The sequence below is a fragment of the Cynoglossus semilaevis genome, chromosome 1 (genome assembly GCF_000523025.1).
Source record: "Cynoglossus semilaevis isolate Cse_v1.0 chromosome 1, Cse_v1.0, whole genome shotgun sequence".
In the NCBI taxonomy this organism is placed as follows: Eukaryota; Metazoa; Chordata; class Actinopteri; order Pleuronectiformes; family Cynoglossidae; genus Cynoglossus; species Cynoglossus semilaevis.
The window spans coordinates 16088671-16105346 of record NC_024307.1 but is presented as its reverse complement, the minus strand read 5'-3'; the positions used below and the strand labels follow the sequence as shown (position 1 = coordinate 16105346).

General features: G+C 42.5%; 3 protein-coding genes across 4 annotated transcripts; all 3 read right to left on the bottom strand.

Moving 5' to 3' along the window:
* Positions 1-149: 149 nt before the first annotated feature.
* LOC103381421 (probable N-acetyltransferase CML1) lies at positions 150-1911 on the bottom strand. 2 transcript variants are annotated; one of them, XM_008313748.3, is made up of 3 exons: positions 1869-1911; positions 1676-1767; positions 150-908 (listed from the first exon to the last, which is right to left on the bottom strand). In XM_008313748.3, the coding sequence occupies exon 3, from the start codon at positions 894-896 to the stop codon at positions 237-239; it is 660 nt and encodes a 219-aa protein (XP_008311970.1). In that variant the 5' UTR covers positions 897-908; positions 1676-1767; positions 1869-1911; the 3' UTR covers positions 150-236. The 2 variants fall into 2 exon arrangements, with proteins under 2 accessions (XP_008311970.1, XP_024912016.1); XM_025056248.1 differs by lacking the exon at positions 1869-1911 and adding an exon at positions 989-1084 and having other exon boundaries at positions 1676-1851.
* A 739-nt stretch (positions 1912-2650) lies between these two features.
* On the bottom strand, positions 2651-8656 carry slc39a8 (solute carrier family 39 member 8). The gene is made up of 8 exons (XM_008313760.3): positions 8074-8656; positions 6891-7053; positions 5345-5514; positions 5134-5256; positions 4684-4833; positions 3635-3842; positions 3160-3344; positions 2651-3071 (listed from the first exon to the last, which is right to left on the bottom strand). The coding sequence occupies exons 1-8, from the start codon at positions 8308-8310 to the stop codon at positions 2925-2927; spliced, it is 1383 nt and encodes a 460-aa protein (XP_008311982.1). The 5' UTR covers positions 8311-8656; the 3' UTR covers positions 2651-2924.
* A 1556-nt stretch (positions 8657-10212) lies between these two features.
* On the bottom strand, positions 10213-16383 carry manba (mannosidase, beta A, lysosomal). Its single transcript, XM_008313773.3, has 17 exons — positions 16058-16383; positions 15531-15625; positions 15342-15447; positions 15092-15262; positions 14668-14791; positions 14191-14360; positions 13995-14105; positions 13735-13886; positions 13542-13659; positions 12699-12782; positions 12446-12616; positions 11925-12143; positions 11487-11651; positions 11235-11379; positions 11002-11144; positions 10648-10905; positions 10213-10449 (listed from the first exon to the last, which is right to left on the bottom strand). Exons 1-17 carry the CDS (start codon positions 16256-16258, stop codon positions 10225-10227), a joined length of 2658 nt encoding a protein of 885 aa, XP_008311995.1. The 5' UTR covers positions 16259-16383; the 3' UTR covers positions 10213-10224.
* Positions 16384-16676: the final 293 nt, after the last annotated feature.

The following is a 16676-nucleotide window of genomic DNA, read 5'->3' as shown; positions in this document are numbered from 1 at the left end:
AGTAAAGGTGAATTAATTAATGAGAATGTATCAATACAACATACAGGAATGTAACTAGACCAATACATTATTTTCCTTTTAGTATTTTGATATGTCTTACTTTCATACTTTCATACTCCTGAAAAAGCAAAAACAAACCAGACACTAAAAAAAATGAAAAATGTCATTTATTCATTTTCTTTGGATTCTTGAGGCATGATTTCATTTGTCTTAAAATATTGTCATTCTCTTCTACTCTATCTCTGTAAATCCAGTCTGTACTCAAACAAAGTGAAGTTTATAATTCTGGTTATAGTTTCAGGTAGAAATACCTCTCTTATCTTCTGAAAGCCCATGGCCTCATACAGCCTGTGAGCATCAGTTTGAATCACCGCTGTTTGCAGGATGACTGCAGCGTAGCCTCTGTCACGTGTAAAATCTACCACTGTCCGAATAAGAGCCTTAGCAATGCCCATCCTGCGGTGACTCCATAGTACCGACACACGCTTCAGTTCCAGACAGCCAGGCTGTGCCTTATTGGGCCGGCACGCCACTGTTGCCACAACACGGCCGTCAGTTTCAGCCACCCAGAAACAAGCACCCGTCTGCTTCATGTAGTTCTCAGTGATGTCATTCAGGTCTCGCCTGAGGCAGGTTTTGATGTTCTGGTTGCTCATGTAAACAGCAGTCATCCGAACCCCAGCCACCATCAGGGTGACTACCACGAAAGGTAGCAGAAATGACTTAGAGATGGTCAAAAGAGCACAGAATGTACACATAAACACCACCTGGCTCAGCGGCTGTTTGAGGACAAACCTAAATAAGGCAGGCACGTGCTCGCTCATCCCTAAAGTGAAGATTTCCTTTACTCTCTCTTCGTCTTCACATTGGTACTTTCTGACCTGGACAGTCCTCATGGTTCAGCTCTGCTGTGGTGTTAAAGAGAAAAACACACTTTAAAAATGACATTCAGTTAAAGACAGTTAAAATGCCCCTGGTACACACATACCTTTTGAAAAAATACTGTTTAACATGGTTTAAAAGTCCATGTAAATATTAGCCAATATTACATGTAGTTAGCCAATGAACAGGAGTTGATCGAAAGCTGGTGGGATAAAGGTAACACAGGAAAATACAAAGGTTAGCAAAGTACCGACGTCAGCATTCAGATAAACATATGTATCTTAAAGACTTTCCCCATTTGTAAAGAAAACAATTCTGACATTGTACTTGTGTTATCGACCCAAATTACTTTAAAAAAATCAATTTAATTCAAATTAAGTGTAAAATAAGATTTTAAATCAAATCTCTTTTCTTTTAGTCTAATATTCTAAAAATTCAGATTTTTTTTCCCTTTGTGTCTTTAGATGTCAGACAGATGACAAACAAAATGTTGGAATGTTAAATGTTATGATATGATGTACGATGTTTAGCTAAAAACTAAGAACGTGACGTTGCATGCACCGCAAGCCTAAGATTGTGTTTTATTTTTTGTCTAAACTTGTTGTAGTAGCATCCCTATTCAGGATAAAGATAACCATAAATTAGAAACAGCCATTACTCTGATTTATCATCGTCAGGTGACTGTATAAAAGTCCGTCTGAAGGCTACAGCTCAGGAACATAACATGCAAAACGTGGTGTTAAAGCCATTGCCATGGAATTTCCCCCGTAAGAGAATATGACGTAAAACAAACCTCAGTACACTTGTCTGCTTGTCTTTAGTGAAGAGAAGGAAACAAATGCTTCAGTTATAACGCTGTTTAGTTAGCTGCATTTAGACGGTTTGTATAGAATCGTTTAACATTCAGCTCAGAGGAAGAACATTAAGAGAATAGAACCGAACGTCTCTGATGTCCACGGGATACTTTAATTTGTCTTCATGTTGTCAATATTCCGGCCAAAGTACAATGTGCAGAAAACTTGCTGCGTTCACAGACACTCGGCAAAACGATAAAGCAGTCGTCTATTGAACATAAACAGTGACTTTACTGCTGCCAAGTTATTTGTTTTGTTAACTAATTCCCTTGGCAGGAATTAATTACATTTTACAAATATGTGCAACGACATGTTTTTATGATCTGTTTGACCTCAAAATGGAGTCAAGTCCTGTCAGCCAGTTATCGGCCACTAGTGTCAGGTGCTGTGTTTATATGCTTGGAAGTTACGCGCTGCTCACCCTATCCCATATAGGAGTCAGTCTAGACCAGTGACTCCCAAACACTGGGCTTCCTGCCAGTATGTCAGCCTTGTCTTCAACTAAACAGGCCGAGATTTTAGTCAATGATGAGGTCAGTTAAACTACAAGATAGTTCATTACTTACACTTTTGTAAATGAAGGTAATTCATATACCAATAATTCAAGCTGTTTCTACTACCTGTAGGTTAGAACGGAGGGCTGGGTGCTTTTTTTTTTTTTTAGAAAGAACAAACATTCTAGCATATGGTTATTTGAATTTTCTCATACCTAACTCATGGACTCTAAACTTACCTCTTGATAATATGAAACACTTTTTAAAATAATGTGTGATAAGCTATAAAAGTGAACTCAATTTACATACAAATTAAATATTCCACCTATATAACCTAAGAATAATAAGAGCTGATGAAAGTTTACAGTACGGGTGCACACAGAGACCCTACAACAAATGTAAGACACCAATAGCCTTATGTTAAGTCTGGAAAAATAATTTATTGTTCCCTTTATAACAATTTTTCTAGATTGCATACAGAAATGATTATAAAAGATTTCTCCATTTCATGGAGGTAACTTCACACTATACTGATAGTCAAAAATAAAATAAAATAGATTTTTTTTTAACTTCAATACCTTAATTTTTGTACAAAAATTCCTGTTACATTCATGTTTCCTGTTCAGACTTCCTAAGCAGCGTAAAACGTTTTTCAAATTTAATTTTCCTGGATGAGTCCCTGTGCGGCTCCGTGTTAGCCCAGGTTGATGCTTCCAGCAAACATGGTGATCATGAGGATGATGAAGAACCCGCTTAGCAGGCCAGCGTTCTGAATCAGGAAGAAGATGATCTTGGAAGAGTTTCGTTTTTGTTCCCGACTTATGCTTTCCATCTCTGGAAACTAGGGAACAAAAATCACACACACACACACACATCATTTACACAACTTATATCCAACACATAAGGACAATTGTCTTCTGGTCCCTCACCATATCTGCCAGTGCAATGTACAGGAACATTCCTCCTGCGATGGCAAAGATTGCATTAGGGGCAAATGCACTTCCCAACAGAATTCCAAAGACCAGGCCGATGTAACAGGACACCGCCGACAGCAGGTTGAAGAAGATGGCCTGTGGAATGCTCATACCGGAGTTCAAGAGGATCACAAAGTCACCTGCAGCAGGAAGAGGACGAAGCAGCAATGATGACTAGAGACAGTCTGAAAGTGAGCTGTACGATCAGGAAGTGTGGGCTCCTTCTAATAACTAATCAGAGAGGACAGAGCCTTTACTGTCTATTATTGTGAGTAGAAACTTGTATTCAGTCATATACATGCTACGAGTGTGGAACTACTGCAACCGACCAGATGTACTATTGAGTAATACAGTAACTAAAAATGTGTATCGCAGTGCCGTCTCCTGAACACCAGAGGCCGTAATTTGGCACATTTTACAACACACTCACCCAACTCATGTGGAAACTCCTCACACATGATTGCAATGGAAGTACTGAATCCTGCCAGTATGGACACAGTGAACGAGGCACCGATGGCCAGGCCGTCTATGAAGTTGTGTACAGCGTCACTCAGTGTTATCATCCAGGCAATGGTCTTGATGTTGGCAACATTCTTCCCACGCAGCCAGTGACAGGACACAGTGGACATCTGGACATCCTGAGGATCGGCAAATGACAAAGCACGCGCACCGAGTCAGCAGTTTTCTATAGCTTCATTAACCTATCTCTGCCTGCATCACTCAGGACCACTGAGTTAGAAATCTGTTTTCAGTCCCCACTGACACAGAGAGACCGCAGGTGTTAGCAGCGGACCAGCAGCTTCTGTCAACTACATACAGGCTCCAAATGTTGACTGTCACATCCTAGTATCGCATTTATACAACATAAGCCCTTTTAATACTTGATTGTTGTGAATGACAATGACTATGACTAAAATACTAACAACACTGAATCAGTCCATCGGGAGTGACAGATATGTGAGGAATACAGAAAGTCATTTCCATCAGCAGCAGAAACAAAACAAACCTAAGGGCCGAGTGTTGTGAATGAAACCAGAGAGTGAGTGGACATAAACACAGCCACTGCAGTTCGGATTGAGCCAAACAAGGAGTCTTTGTCCTGGAATGGGACAATCCCGTCCTCTGTCTACCTGCCCCGTCCTTACGTCATCATTTCAGTCCCTTCTAGGCCATGGAGACTCCTCCATTTTTACACTATTCTGTTTATTTAATTTAAAGGTTAATGATTGAGAGAAGCTCTAATCTCTGGTGTGTGTCAGTCACACCTTAATCACTCAGGCAAAGTCACTGGTTTATGGTCCAGGTGCTAAGATAAACACTCAAGCCTAATCTCAAAAATCAAGACATTTCACTACATAACAATTCACAGGCTGAAGGTCTGGCCTGGCTGAGCTTCTGAAGGACTTTTGTATCAGACATCATCATTTATTGTCTGATCAGTAAAAGCTCTACAGTTAAAACTCAGAGAGTGTTCGGTACCTGAGACGTCGTCAGGTTGGTGTCCAGGCTCAGCGTGCTCTTGTCTGAGGTGATGGTGCTAATGCTGTTCAAATAAACCGTCCCTTTTCCCTCCACGGCGTCTCCATTCTCCTGAGGCGTCTCTCCAGGAATAAAGTGACTGTGGCCATGCTGTGAAGGCAGACAGACAGACAGGGACAGGGACAGACAGGGACAGACAGGGACATAATACACTGTCACCAACCTGCTCCAAGTGTGAAATGTTTTGCTTTTCGTTGTGACTTTGGCCCCGGTGTGAAATATTAAAACCTAAATAAAAACTTTTTATTGACTGTTGTAAAGGGCAGCAGTGTGGCAGTGAGAACACCAGGACTGATTATCAGCTGCTGTTTGATAAGAATGTCATAAACTGATCATTATTAAGCAATCTACTACAAGTATACGGATGACTTCACGTCTCCAGGATACTACCTCATGGTCCATGCGCAAAGCCAGTTTCAGAACCTTCTCCACAAAGTAGAGGATGTAAAAACCTCCAAATATCCCAACTGCATTGTGCACATAGTTGTCAGATTTGGGGTCGAATCCCAGAGCCTGACGGTGGAATAAAAAAAAAACCTTTGAGTGCAGAACACAATACTGTGCTTCATCTGTCTGATTAAATCTCTCATCTCTGACGCACCTCTGGTATAAGCTGAAGCACGGCGTTGGAGAAGAGTGTTCCGATGGCCAGGCCAATAAAGTAGGTCAGGACTTTGGGGAAATAAGACTTTTTGGTGAAGGGGATCAGTAGAAGGCCCAGCAGAGCCGCCAGGTTGATGATGGTGACGGCCAGAAAGCCATAACCCCACACTGTCAGAGAAGAACAGGGAGACCGTGGTTGAGCAGTTGAATTAAAACATTAAATATGAGTATACGTGTATGACCTGAGTGTAAAGTAGTATGTGCACTGCTTCACCGTTCCACGGGACAGACTTTAGGAGGTTTGTTTAACCTCGCAATCAGTTAAATCCTGCACCAAAGTCCATAGAGAAAAAAACAGTGATTTATCATCACAGCACACAGATAGTGTCGTTCTACTACTCTCTTCCACCAGGACATTCAAATGTGTCCTTTTCCAGCCCCAGTTGGCATTCATTTTGATGCCAAAAAGGCTGAGGTTATTGTGTTTGGTCAACATTGTGCTTCACAATCCAACCTCCTGATCTTGGTTCCCTGACACCAGCTGTAAACCACTGTGTAACCACTGTGGGTATTGTTATGGACTCAGATTAAAAGATGGAAACATCAATCTGTTGTACTGTACAACTACAGTTGTCGTCACACGTGGAACAAAGCAACACAACGATCACACAAACACAACAAAAGCTCAAATGCACGCGCGAGCTGTTGGTTTGTAAATCTTAGCCCACGATGTGCTAACCGCTCATAATTCAATCATCAACTTTCCCTTTGATCAGTGCTGCAGCAGATTACAACTGTGTAGTTGAATCCGTTTTGTCTGTTTGTGAGCTCACTGTGTAGTATCGACATGCTGTGAGCAGATACCGTGATCCTGATGACTGGGTGACACAAAGCAAAGTCTGACACACACTGTGTTTCTATCAGAGCCTCAGCAGAGTCAGTGCTGTGATCATTAGACCTCCTCAGACCTCAGGTCTACACCCACAGCCCATCACTCTATGAACATAGACCACACAGAAATGAATCATGTTTCCCTCTCTCCTCTATCTCTCCACCAATCCAATCGGAGATTGAATCCGTTTTGTCTGTTTGTGAGCTTGTTGTGTGAGGATTAACACAAAGACGCAGCTCTTTAGGCCAAATGTCACTCGGCCATGGGCCAGAAAAACCCTGCAAACCCCACAGTCAACACTGTGGACCAATGGGGGCGCTGTTCTTGAACTGAACATCACCTGATGTGTTTCTAGGCACCGAGTCCTCAACTGGGTCTGAAACGTCACTAAATCCAGAGAAAATGTCAAATGGAAGCTGAAGCGGACACGGAGAAAATCAGTTTGTGTCTGTGGGTAAAAAAACTTCTGCACAGTCGACTCGACTTGACTCGGGGAAACAAACACCGACCATGAACTGTGAATTATTTGGGTGAAAGAAGAGGACGAGGAGACAAAAGGAGGGGGTCCGGAGGTGTTGTGGGTTGGGGGATGGCCTCCACATATAAAACCAGGGAAACAGCACCGTGCAGCCGTTGTGATGAAGCAACTCACCAGAGTTGTCAATAGAGAGCGGGGGGGTTGGTGGTGTGTAGGGGCAGGAGGGCAGCAGCACCTGGGTCAACACGGCAGGACAGATACTCCCCAGATGTCCCACAGTCAGCTGACTCACATTACTGAAGCCAAAGTGGGACAGAATCTGCTCGGCCGAGAGACACTGAGGACCAGAGAGAGAGAGAGAATTAACACAATACAGAGAAAATCATTAACCATTACTAATCATTATTGATAGTAACCATCAATAACCCCCGTCACTGAGGTTACATATGATGTAACAGTATAATAACACTATTAACTAGTATTGGTCGTTATTACCTATTAATAACACTATTATCATTATGAATTACTATCAGCTGTGATCATTATTAACCATTCATACTGATTATGAATTACTATTGAACAGAACTAGTTCTAACCATCAGTTACATGATAAAGTTCATCTATTACAGTGTTTCCCAAACTTTCTTTCTGGGGACCCAGATTTTAAAAGTCACAACTGAGTAACTCGCGACCGAAGTTAATAAGACATTATTCGTCCTAGAAAACCTGATGCAAGACGACCCAAAAAAAAAAAAAAAAATCTCTTGCGAACCACCGGAGGGTCGCAACCCAGTCTTTGGGAAACACTGATCTATTACACTGCTTCAAACTGCTGGAGAAAACGTCCAACATTCCGTCCAAAGACATACATATATTTATATATAAGAGTAAATGATGACTTTAATCAGGTGTTTTTTAACAATCAACAAGTAAATTACACTTCCTACGTCATGACACGTCTGAGAGGCGTCGACAGATTAGGTACAGACAAAGACTGTGATTGGACAGCTTCGTAATAGAAAGAAAGGAAGGAAGGAAGGAAGGAAGGAAGGAAGGAAGGAAGGAAGGAAGGAAGGGAGGAAGGGAGGGAGAAAGGAAGGAAGGGTGGAAGGAAGGAAGGAAGGAAGGAAGGAAGGATGGAAGGAAGGAAGGGTGGAAGGAAGGAATGAAGGGTGGGGAAGAAAGAAAGAAAGAAAGAAAGGAAGAAAGAAAGGAAGGAAGGAAGGAAGAAAGAAAGAAAGAAAGAAAGGAAGAAAGAAAGGAAGGAAGGAAGGAACGAAGGAAAGAAGGAAGGAAGGAAGGAAGGAAGGAAGGAAGGAAAGAAGGAAGAAAGAAAGAAGTACTAAGCAGTGGTCACCTCTTGGTCAGCCAGAGGGTTCTCTTCACTCACGGACTCCGACCTCCTCTTTGAGATCACCAGCAGCAGGTTCTCCAGATCAGCCGTGGAAATGAAGGAATTTTCCCCGTAAAATTTCAAAATATTCTCCAGGAAAACGTCTCCGTGGCTGCTGTTGGTGTTGGTGCAGCCTGCGCCCTGGAGCAGAGTGGAGAGGAGAACCAGGAGGCACCAGGGGGAACATCTCCGCAGGAACATCTCTAGGTTGCTGAGGTCTGGACTATGTTTCCGCGGATTCAATACAAAATAATTCAAGAAAAAAAGTTTTAAAAAAGTATATATAAATTGGTAAACGGCTCCGGTGGTGAGGCTTCAGTTGGAGCCGGTGAGAGTGTGTGGAGTGTGTTGTTGTTGTTGTCGGTGCAGGATCAGGTCCATGGCACAGAGACACCGGTCCTCAGTCCTGCTCCTTTATTCAAACTCTCCTTCCTGTGGCTGCAGTCCTCTCTCTCCCCCCTCTGGTTCAAAGTTCACACACACACACACACGGAGAGGGAAAATAACCGCCTGCATACACGCTGCTTCAAAGCTTTCTATTGTGACTCGGCTACAGCATGTCTCTCTCTCTCTCCCTCTCTCTCTCTCACCACGTTGCACAACTAAGAGCATTCATCATTCAAAAGCATTATCCAAACTCACGTTTTCCACCTAAACCACTCGTGTTCAGACCTCTCTCTGGGGGAGGGACCGGGGTACAATCAGGGGGGCCAACAACTCTGACAAACACTCTTAGACCTAGAAACTAAACCTGAACTCGCACATAGATGCTCTGGATTCTATCGGTACGCTCTTAAGGATTTAGCAACACCTAGTGGTAAAGATGCCAATCACAGTCTCTACTCTGTACAGAGACATTGATGACCCTTCAACCTGGGTCTGAGCCCACACTGAACCATCTGGACCTGAATCCTCATTCAGGATCTGTTTGAGTTCTTAGGTCCATAAAATAAGAAATAAATTAAAAAAATATCTTGTTGATATTTAACAAAAAAAAAGTAGAAAAGTTGTCAGACACTAGTTAGGTCCATAAAATAAGACATAAATAAAAAAATTCGAAAAAAGTAGAAAAGTTGTCAGACACTACATAAACACTGAGTTTAGTTTTATTTATTCTGGCTGTAAAAGTCAGTCAACACTTTGCTCTGGAGGTTGTACAGAAGATCAGCTGTCAGTCAGTTAGATCAGTGAGGAATGTTGAGCTTATTACATCGGCTGATACAAACCTGAACAGCTGAAACTGAGAGGAACAAAAGGAACATTTCCAATAACCCCTGTTGACAGGTCTGCTTTATCAGGAAGTGCTGACACAGTCACTGATGATGGACCTGGAGACGGGGGACTATAGTCTACGTACTTTATGTTGACTGGAGGGGACACGTCTGAACGATCAAGTATTAATCAGGTCAAAAAGCAGAGATTGGAAATGTACAGTGAAGACAAACATATAACAATAACATCAGCATCGAACACATCCTCAACACATTAGACAAAATAATCTCAGTATCACCCACCAATGACTGAATGACTGATCATTTAATGACTTCAATGACTTTTCTTAAATCCTCTGTATTTTACTGATACAGATTTCTTCAAAGTTCAATCAACGTAGCTTTAATGATTTCTGTAAAAAGCATTGGATTTAACAATAACATGGACATATTTTTTTCATTAAGAATTACATTCATTACGTCCATTATCAAAGTCATTATTCTGGAAAAAGTGTGCAAAAATTCAAAAACATATATATAATAATATAATAATAAAATGATAGGGTTTTTTCTTTATTATTATTAAATAACAGTATTTCTGTCGTCATTATCAGATGTCTGAAAGAACCAGGTTGTCATCATTATCAGATGTCTGAAAGAACCAGGCTGATGTTGAACAACTCACCCAGCAGCTTTGTTCAATTCTGACAACTGAGACTCCACAAATGAAAACACTTCTTCTTCTTCTTCTTCTTCTTCTTTTTCTCGGTACATAATCAAGACCAACGAAGAGTTGACCCTTGTCGTATATAATACAAGACCAACGAAGAGTTGACCCTTGTCCACTTTCTGTTTGTTCAGCTAATGACCTGGACCTGCTGTATAAATGTCATTATTCCTGTTTTCAGTAAACGTCAGTTAAAGACAAGACCGTCAGTGATTTGGACACTTCTGTGGCGCTGGTCGGACGCCACGCTTCAAACCTGACTGTCATGTTTCTAGAAACCATCAAGAAACCGTTGCAGCTGAACCGTCCGGGGATGTTTCCAACGTCGAGCCAAACAAAGGGAGCCACGGAGTCAGTGTGGAGGCTGACGGTGATGGAGGCGTCGCTCTGCTGCACCTTAGCCTGCAGGGACAGTAACGCTGTTTCAGAGGCGTTTGGTTTTACAGCTAACAAGATCAACCAATCAGCAGCCAGACTAAAAAAGAAAATAATTGAAACAGTCCGTTCTCATCTGCCCATGGAAGCAGCTGAAAACCTCCAGATATAAGATGCTGAGGAGGAATAAATGTCAGGAATGACTTTTCCACCAAAGAGACTTACTGTGATGTTTGGTCTCTGGAGTCCTGCAGCGTCTTTGGGGGAGCAGAGGAAGTGGTGGTTAGTGGGACCCTGCTGCCCACTACTGTCCTCCAGGTGGAATGTCAGGAAGCATGTGGCCCTGGTGCAGCCTCCACATCCTGCCAGCAGGGCGGCGACAGGCTGTTTGAAAATGACCACAGCGCTGCCCCCAGGGACCAGGAGTGCATCTGACTTTAGTGAGCAAACAGGATCGAACTGAGCCCAGGAGTAAACTGCCACCTAGTGGTCGAAAGCAAAGACCTGTTTGCGTGTGTTCATGAATGTATTTGTTATGAGTCATTTCTACATCAGAAGTGATTTGTAATGAAAACCAACCACAGCTGTGAGCTTCAGGTCCTGACTCAGGTCTGAGACAGCATAGACCCACAGTGTGTCTGCAGCTTCAAACGCAACAGGAAGGACGGCAGCGAAGAAGTTCTGAGCAAAGTAATGAAGCATTTTCCACTTTCCACCAAACTCTGAGCAGAGAAACACAAATCATCTCCAACAGTTCTCCATCTTCACAGCAACAACAACGGAATAATGACCAACAGAAGACGATACTGTACCGATGGATGACCAGGAGGGGGCCTGCCAGATGTCATTCAGCTGCCAGTACAGAGCTCCCATGGTTTGACCTTTGCCCTCAATGATCTCGGTCTGACTGCGTCGATAGAATTCAGTCTGTGTTTTTATACACTGAGCCTGCATCACCTGCAAACAGGAAACATCATTGTGTGTGAAAATAAATGCAGTTGATCTTTGTTGTTTTTTTTCAGCACACTCCCTTTAACTGTCAGCATAAATGTGCTCCCCCTCACCTGTGTGATGTAGATGGTGTCTGTGAATCTCTTCAGTGGATCAGTGGAGTTCGGCAGGTGAAAGTGTAACGCAGCTTGTTCTAACATCTGCTGGTTCCCGTCCTGATGATGCTGACGGTGGGAAACAAAGTCACTGTTGTAGCTCCAGTCGTCCGCTACCGACACCTGGGACATCGCAAGAAAACTGTCACATGTCACACGTGTGTTCAACTGTAGAGCTGCAGCTGTTATCTTCTGCTTCAATATGTAAACTTTGTTGTACTTTTTTCATTGTAACGTGTTCTGGTTAATTTTCTGCCTTAGTCTCTTTTGAGCTTCATTCCATGTTGTTTATATTCAAGCTCCAATGAATCTAGTATGGAATCATCCCCTGTTCCACATAAGTACACACAGTACACAGTACTTAGACGACACAGATGAAATATTTTGTCTCCTTACGGGCTGCAGAGTGGAGAAGGACGGCCAGGACTGGAAGCCGTACTCAGAGGCAAAGCGTGTTCGAGGGAACGTGGTCCAGTCCCAGCAGTCGGAGAGGTAGCTGTAGAAGTGAGTGTCTCCGTAGTGAGTGTCGTAAGGATCTGCTGCCACCCATCCTTCCTGCTCTGACTCCGCCCCATTGGTGGGACTGGAGACCAGAAAGGGACGACTCTGGTCCTCCTAGGAAAGAATACATCAATACATAAGAAACAGTGGAAACAGATGTGGCTGTACGAGGCGGTGACAGAGCTAAATATGCTATGCTATGACATGGGCTCTTTTGACAGAAAATGAAATTTAGACAAGGTTCATCCTGCAGTACCGATGTCAATAGTGTTTGTCTTTAGTTTAACATCCAGAGCTGAAGTGACACCTACTGTTGGCTGTGATGTAAAATAAATGCTTTTCTCTGTGGACTTCTGTATAGGAGTAAGCTAAGCTAAGAAAAGCCACAAAACACTTAATTTACACCAGTGACTCACCATCTGAACGATCTTCCTGATGTTGTTCACATACAGCGTCACATAGTCTTTGAGGTAAACGGGCCTCTCAGAGACCGGGATATCAAACCAGTCCGTGGCCAGAGCTGCTTCGTTTTCATTGTTTCCACTCCAGATGATTATGGAAGGGTGAGACTTGAGACGAGTAACCTGGTCAATGAGGAACACTTAGATAACCTGAGCAGCCCAGAACATCCATCAGTCAGCAGCAGCAGGTCAACACTTCACGCACCGTCTGAACCACTTCTTCTCTCACTGTCTCTATGAAGTCCTCCTCCGTTGGGTACATGGCACAGGCAAACATGAAGTCCTGCCAGATCTGAGTTGGACATGAAGACTATCAGCACAGTCAAGGACCACTAGCAAAAAAATGATAAGGACTATATTGATATATAGACATGTCGTGAAAATTCTAGAATAAAATTTACGAAGAGAAGTTAGCAAATTATTTTCTTAAATATTAGGTTCAGAAGCATCAGTTCAGTAAAAATATGTCCACACCTGTGTCTACTTTACTTCCTGTCTGTCGCCTGTGGATGGACGTTAAAGCATGTTGAAAAACTACGATGGCGTATAAGGGCCACAGAGCATAAAAAAAAAAAAAATTACGAATGATTATTTAAGATAAATTAGTGAGAACATGTTCAAAAAGCTACAATAAAAACATAATTTATAGGAAAAAAGTCATTAGTAAATTAATGAGAATAAGTTCAAAAAGCTACAATAAAAACAACATAATTTATAGGAAAAAAGTCATTAGGTTTCGAGAAAAAAAAGCCGTTCATTTCTGAGAATAAAGTCATAACGTTATGAGATTTAAGTTGAAAGTTTAATGTTGTTTGTAAGTTTGATGTTGTAAGACAAAAAAACCACACGTTAGGCTTACATGTGTCACAGATGTTTTAAGACGAAAAACCCACACGTTAGGCTTACATGTGTCACAGTGAGAAACATGGAGAGTCTCATTAAATTATACTCAAGTTATGAAATAAGTGGATACACATCTAAATGTTAAAACTTTTTTTCTCGAAACATTTCGATTTTAATTTCATAAACGTACGACTTAATTCATCAGTACCATGATCCCCAGTTCATCACAGACGCTGTAGAACAGGTCCTGCTCATAAACTCCACCTCCCCACACCCTCAGTGCGTTCATGTTCACGTCCACTGCCGACTGCAGCAGGTTCCTCACACTGGAGAACAAATGAGAAAGTCAGACTCTTCTCCTCACCGTACAGAGTTTGAAAACAACAGATCGACAGACTCACAGAGCAGGAGAGACCTGGTTCTGGAAGGAGTGAGCCGGGATCCAGTTGGAGCCTTTGAGGAAAATTGGTTTGTTGTTGATACGGAAATAAAAGCTGAGACCTGGAGAGCCGGGGATCGGCTCCTGGACCAGTTCCACTGTACGGAAATAAACCTGCAGCACAGATATTGATAACAAGGCTGTGAAAAACCCAGTATAACTCATGGAATTACTTCACTAATAAAAACATGGATGCAGAGAGTTTGTTGTTTTAACTCTGACCTTTGACCGTGTGTCCAGGAGGAGAAGTTTGTCCTGAAGCCCTCTGACTGACAGCACGTAAAAAGGTTGACGTCCATGAGTGTGAGGCCACCACAGCTTCACCTGGTCGCTCTGAGAGAAGAAGGAAAAGTTCAGCAAAGAGCAGCAAAAACACAGCTGTTTGACACAGACGTCAACTTCTTCCTTTTTTTTGTACCTTTTCTATGTTTAAGACAAACACGTTTTTGGTCTTTCCAGGGACAAACTGTGTGTGAAATGTCTGCTCCGAGTCCAGCTCCGGCACCGAGACCGTAATTTGACAATTTGTTAACTGAACTGCGTCGACAAAGAGCTCCACCTGAACGCTCCACTGAGAGAGACTGGAATCTGAGGAGGAACCAATCACAGAGAGGCAGAAATATCACTGAAGCTCTGCTGTTTATCTATTAGAAAGATTCAATGTCCGGAAAGACATCAACTTTAGGTGAATGAATGAATTTGATTATTTTAAAAACACAACACAAAGACATGATGATGATGAAGATTATTCATGGTTTCAATTTTCTTAGTTCTCTTTTTTCACTAAACGTTTTAAAACAACTTAAGATCTAAGAGTCTCTTCTTAATTCACTATATTTTGTCCCAACTTTGCCTGGCAACGGCTTGACGTCTCTGACTGTAGTAATGAACCTACTGTATGAAGGCACAGCTGAAACCTGGAGGAGCTGCAGGACATCGAAGGCCTCCAGTCGGACCTCTTTCCACAGCCCCATGGTGGGAAACGAAGGCCCCCAGTCCCAGCTGAAGGAGCACTGAGCCTGGAACAACACAGACGGGATGTTTAATTCAACTCAAAGAGAAAACTTGTAAAAGAAAAAAAAATCCCCCAAGCTATGATGCACTTCATATGTTACAGAATCTTTGTTTGTTTTAAAGAGAAACAGAAACAAATTGCTACAGAGGGCGCTGTTGTACAGTTAAGTACAACAGCGCCCTCTGTTCTTACAAAAGAACCAAAGTAAGAACCATATCATTCTTCATATTCAGGAACGTTTAGCCATGATTATTCAGCTTCAGAATCCTGTCTCAAAGATGAGCTCCTTTACAGATGGACTTACTTTCCTGATGAAGTTCACGTGACAAACTCCCTTCTGAACATCTGGAGGACATTCAGGAGGAACTCTGTAGGAAGAATGTCTCCTGCGCTCAGCAGCGTAAAGGACAGGAGACAGGAAACTGACTTTCAGGACATTGTCTCCATCCTTCAGATGGTCTTTGACAGAAAAACCCTGCAAAAAGAGCACATTGTACTAAAAAACAACCCTGTTTGTTAGGCTAACGTGTTAGCTGTTTGCTCAGTGAACGTACATATCTGCGAAACATGTTGTCCGTGTCGCCCACATTGACCCCATTGAGCCAAACCGATGAGACGGTGTCCACGCCGTCAAAGACCAGGAGGACTTCCTGCTTGGTTCTGTTCAAATCGGCCACAGATCAGAACCAGGACCAGGAGTGGAACAATGCTTTAGACAGAAGGACAAACATCATCACGCTGACCTGAACTCTGACGTCACGCTGAGGGTTGTTGTGTACGTCCAGTTGTCCAGAGAAATCCACCCATGAGACAAATCATTGAACCTGAAGTATGGATCCTGAGGAGTACACAGACAACACACTTATACTACAATATTTTCTCTTTTCAGACGTCAGCATCAGATGTGTGTCACAACAGATCATTTGGAAAACACTGGTATTAGTACAGGAAATACTGCACAATATCATATATAGAGACACAACAACTATTCACACTAAGATTCACACCTACAGTCATTATCACTAACGCTGCATGTTTGGAACTGTAGGAGGGAGAAGAGCGACACACACGGGGAGACCTCAACCCCTTAAATATTTGACAGTGCACTGATTTTTTATAAACTTAAATTTCGAGTCGTGTTGGTGTTACAGCGTTTTGAACAAAGACAGGTGGATTTAAAAGTCATCTGTGGTCTGAAGCCAGAGAAATAAAATGCAGTTTTCCATCAGACATCCAATCCAGTTCATTCCGGTAGTGATGGCGACTCTACCTGTATGAGCCCGTGTCTGTACAGGTCAGTGTGAACACAGCCGGGAACTTCAGCGGTGAAAGTCAGTGAACCGTTAGAGTTCGATACGATCCATTTACCGTCCAGACTGACTGAGGTGTGCTGAAGTAAAGAGCCGCCGAAAACCGAGTCACACAAACACCACAGCGTAAAAACCACGGAGACGATTCTACACCGAGTCATGATTCACGGTTCGGTGTGATCATGATGAGACCTAACGATCATCCAGAGACAGAATCAAGAGGTCGACCTTCCCGTGTGAGTGAACTGAACGCACTTCCTCTTTTACTTATCATGTGATTCACAAGTCACGTGTCTAGAGCTACAGCGATTTAAACGCCACTTTCGAGCCCCCTAAAAGCCCAGCCTGCAGGAGAAATAGATGACCACAAGAGGGCGACAGCAACTAGTGTAAAGCGGCAAACGCAAAACTTTACCTTGCTTTAAATGTCTTTAGTAGACTTTAAGAAGGAATGAAAATATTTAATGTGACCATTTAAACTGTATCTTAAAACAAATCATTTTTTTAACAAACAGAAAAACTAAGTTTTATAAAACCATCAGGTAAAAGGGACAAATAGATAAAGCACACAAGAAGACA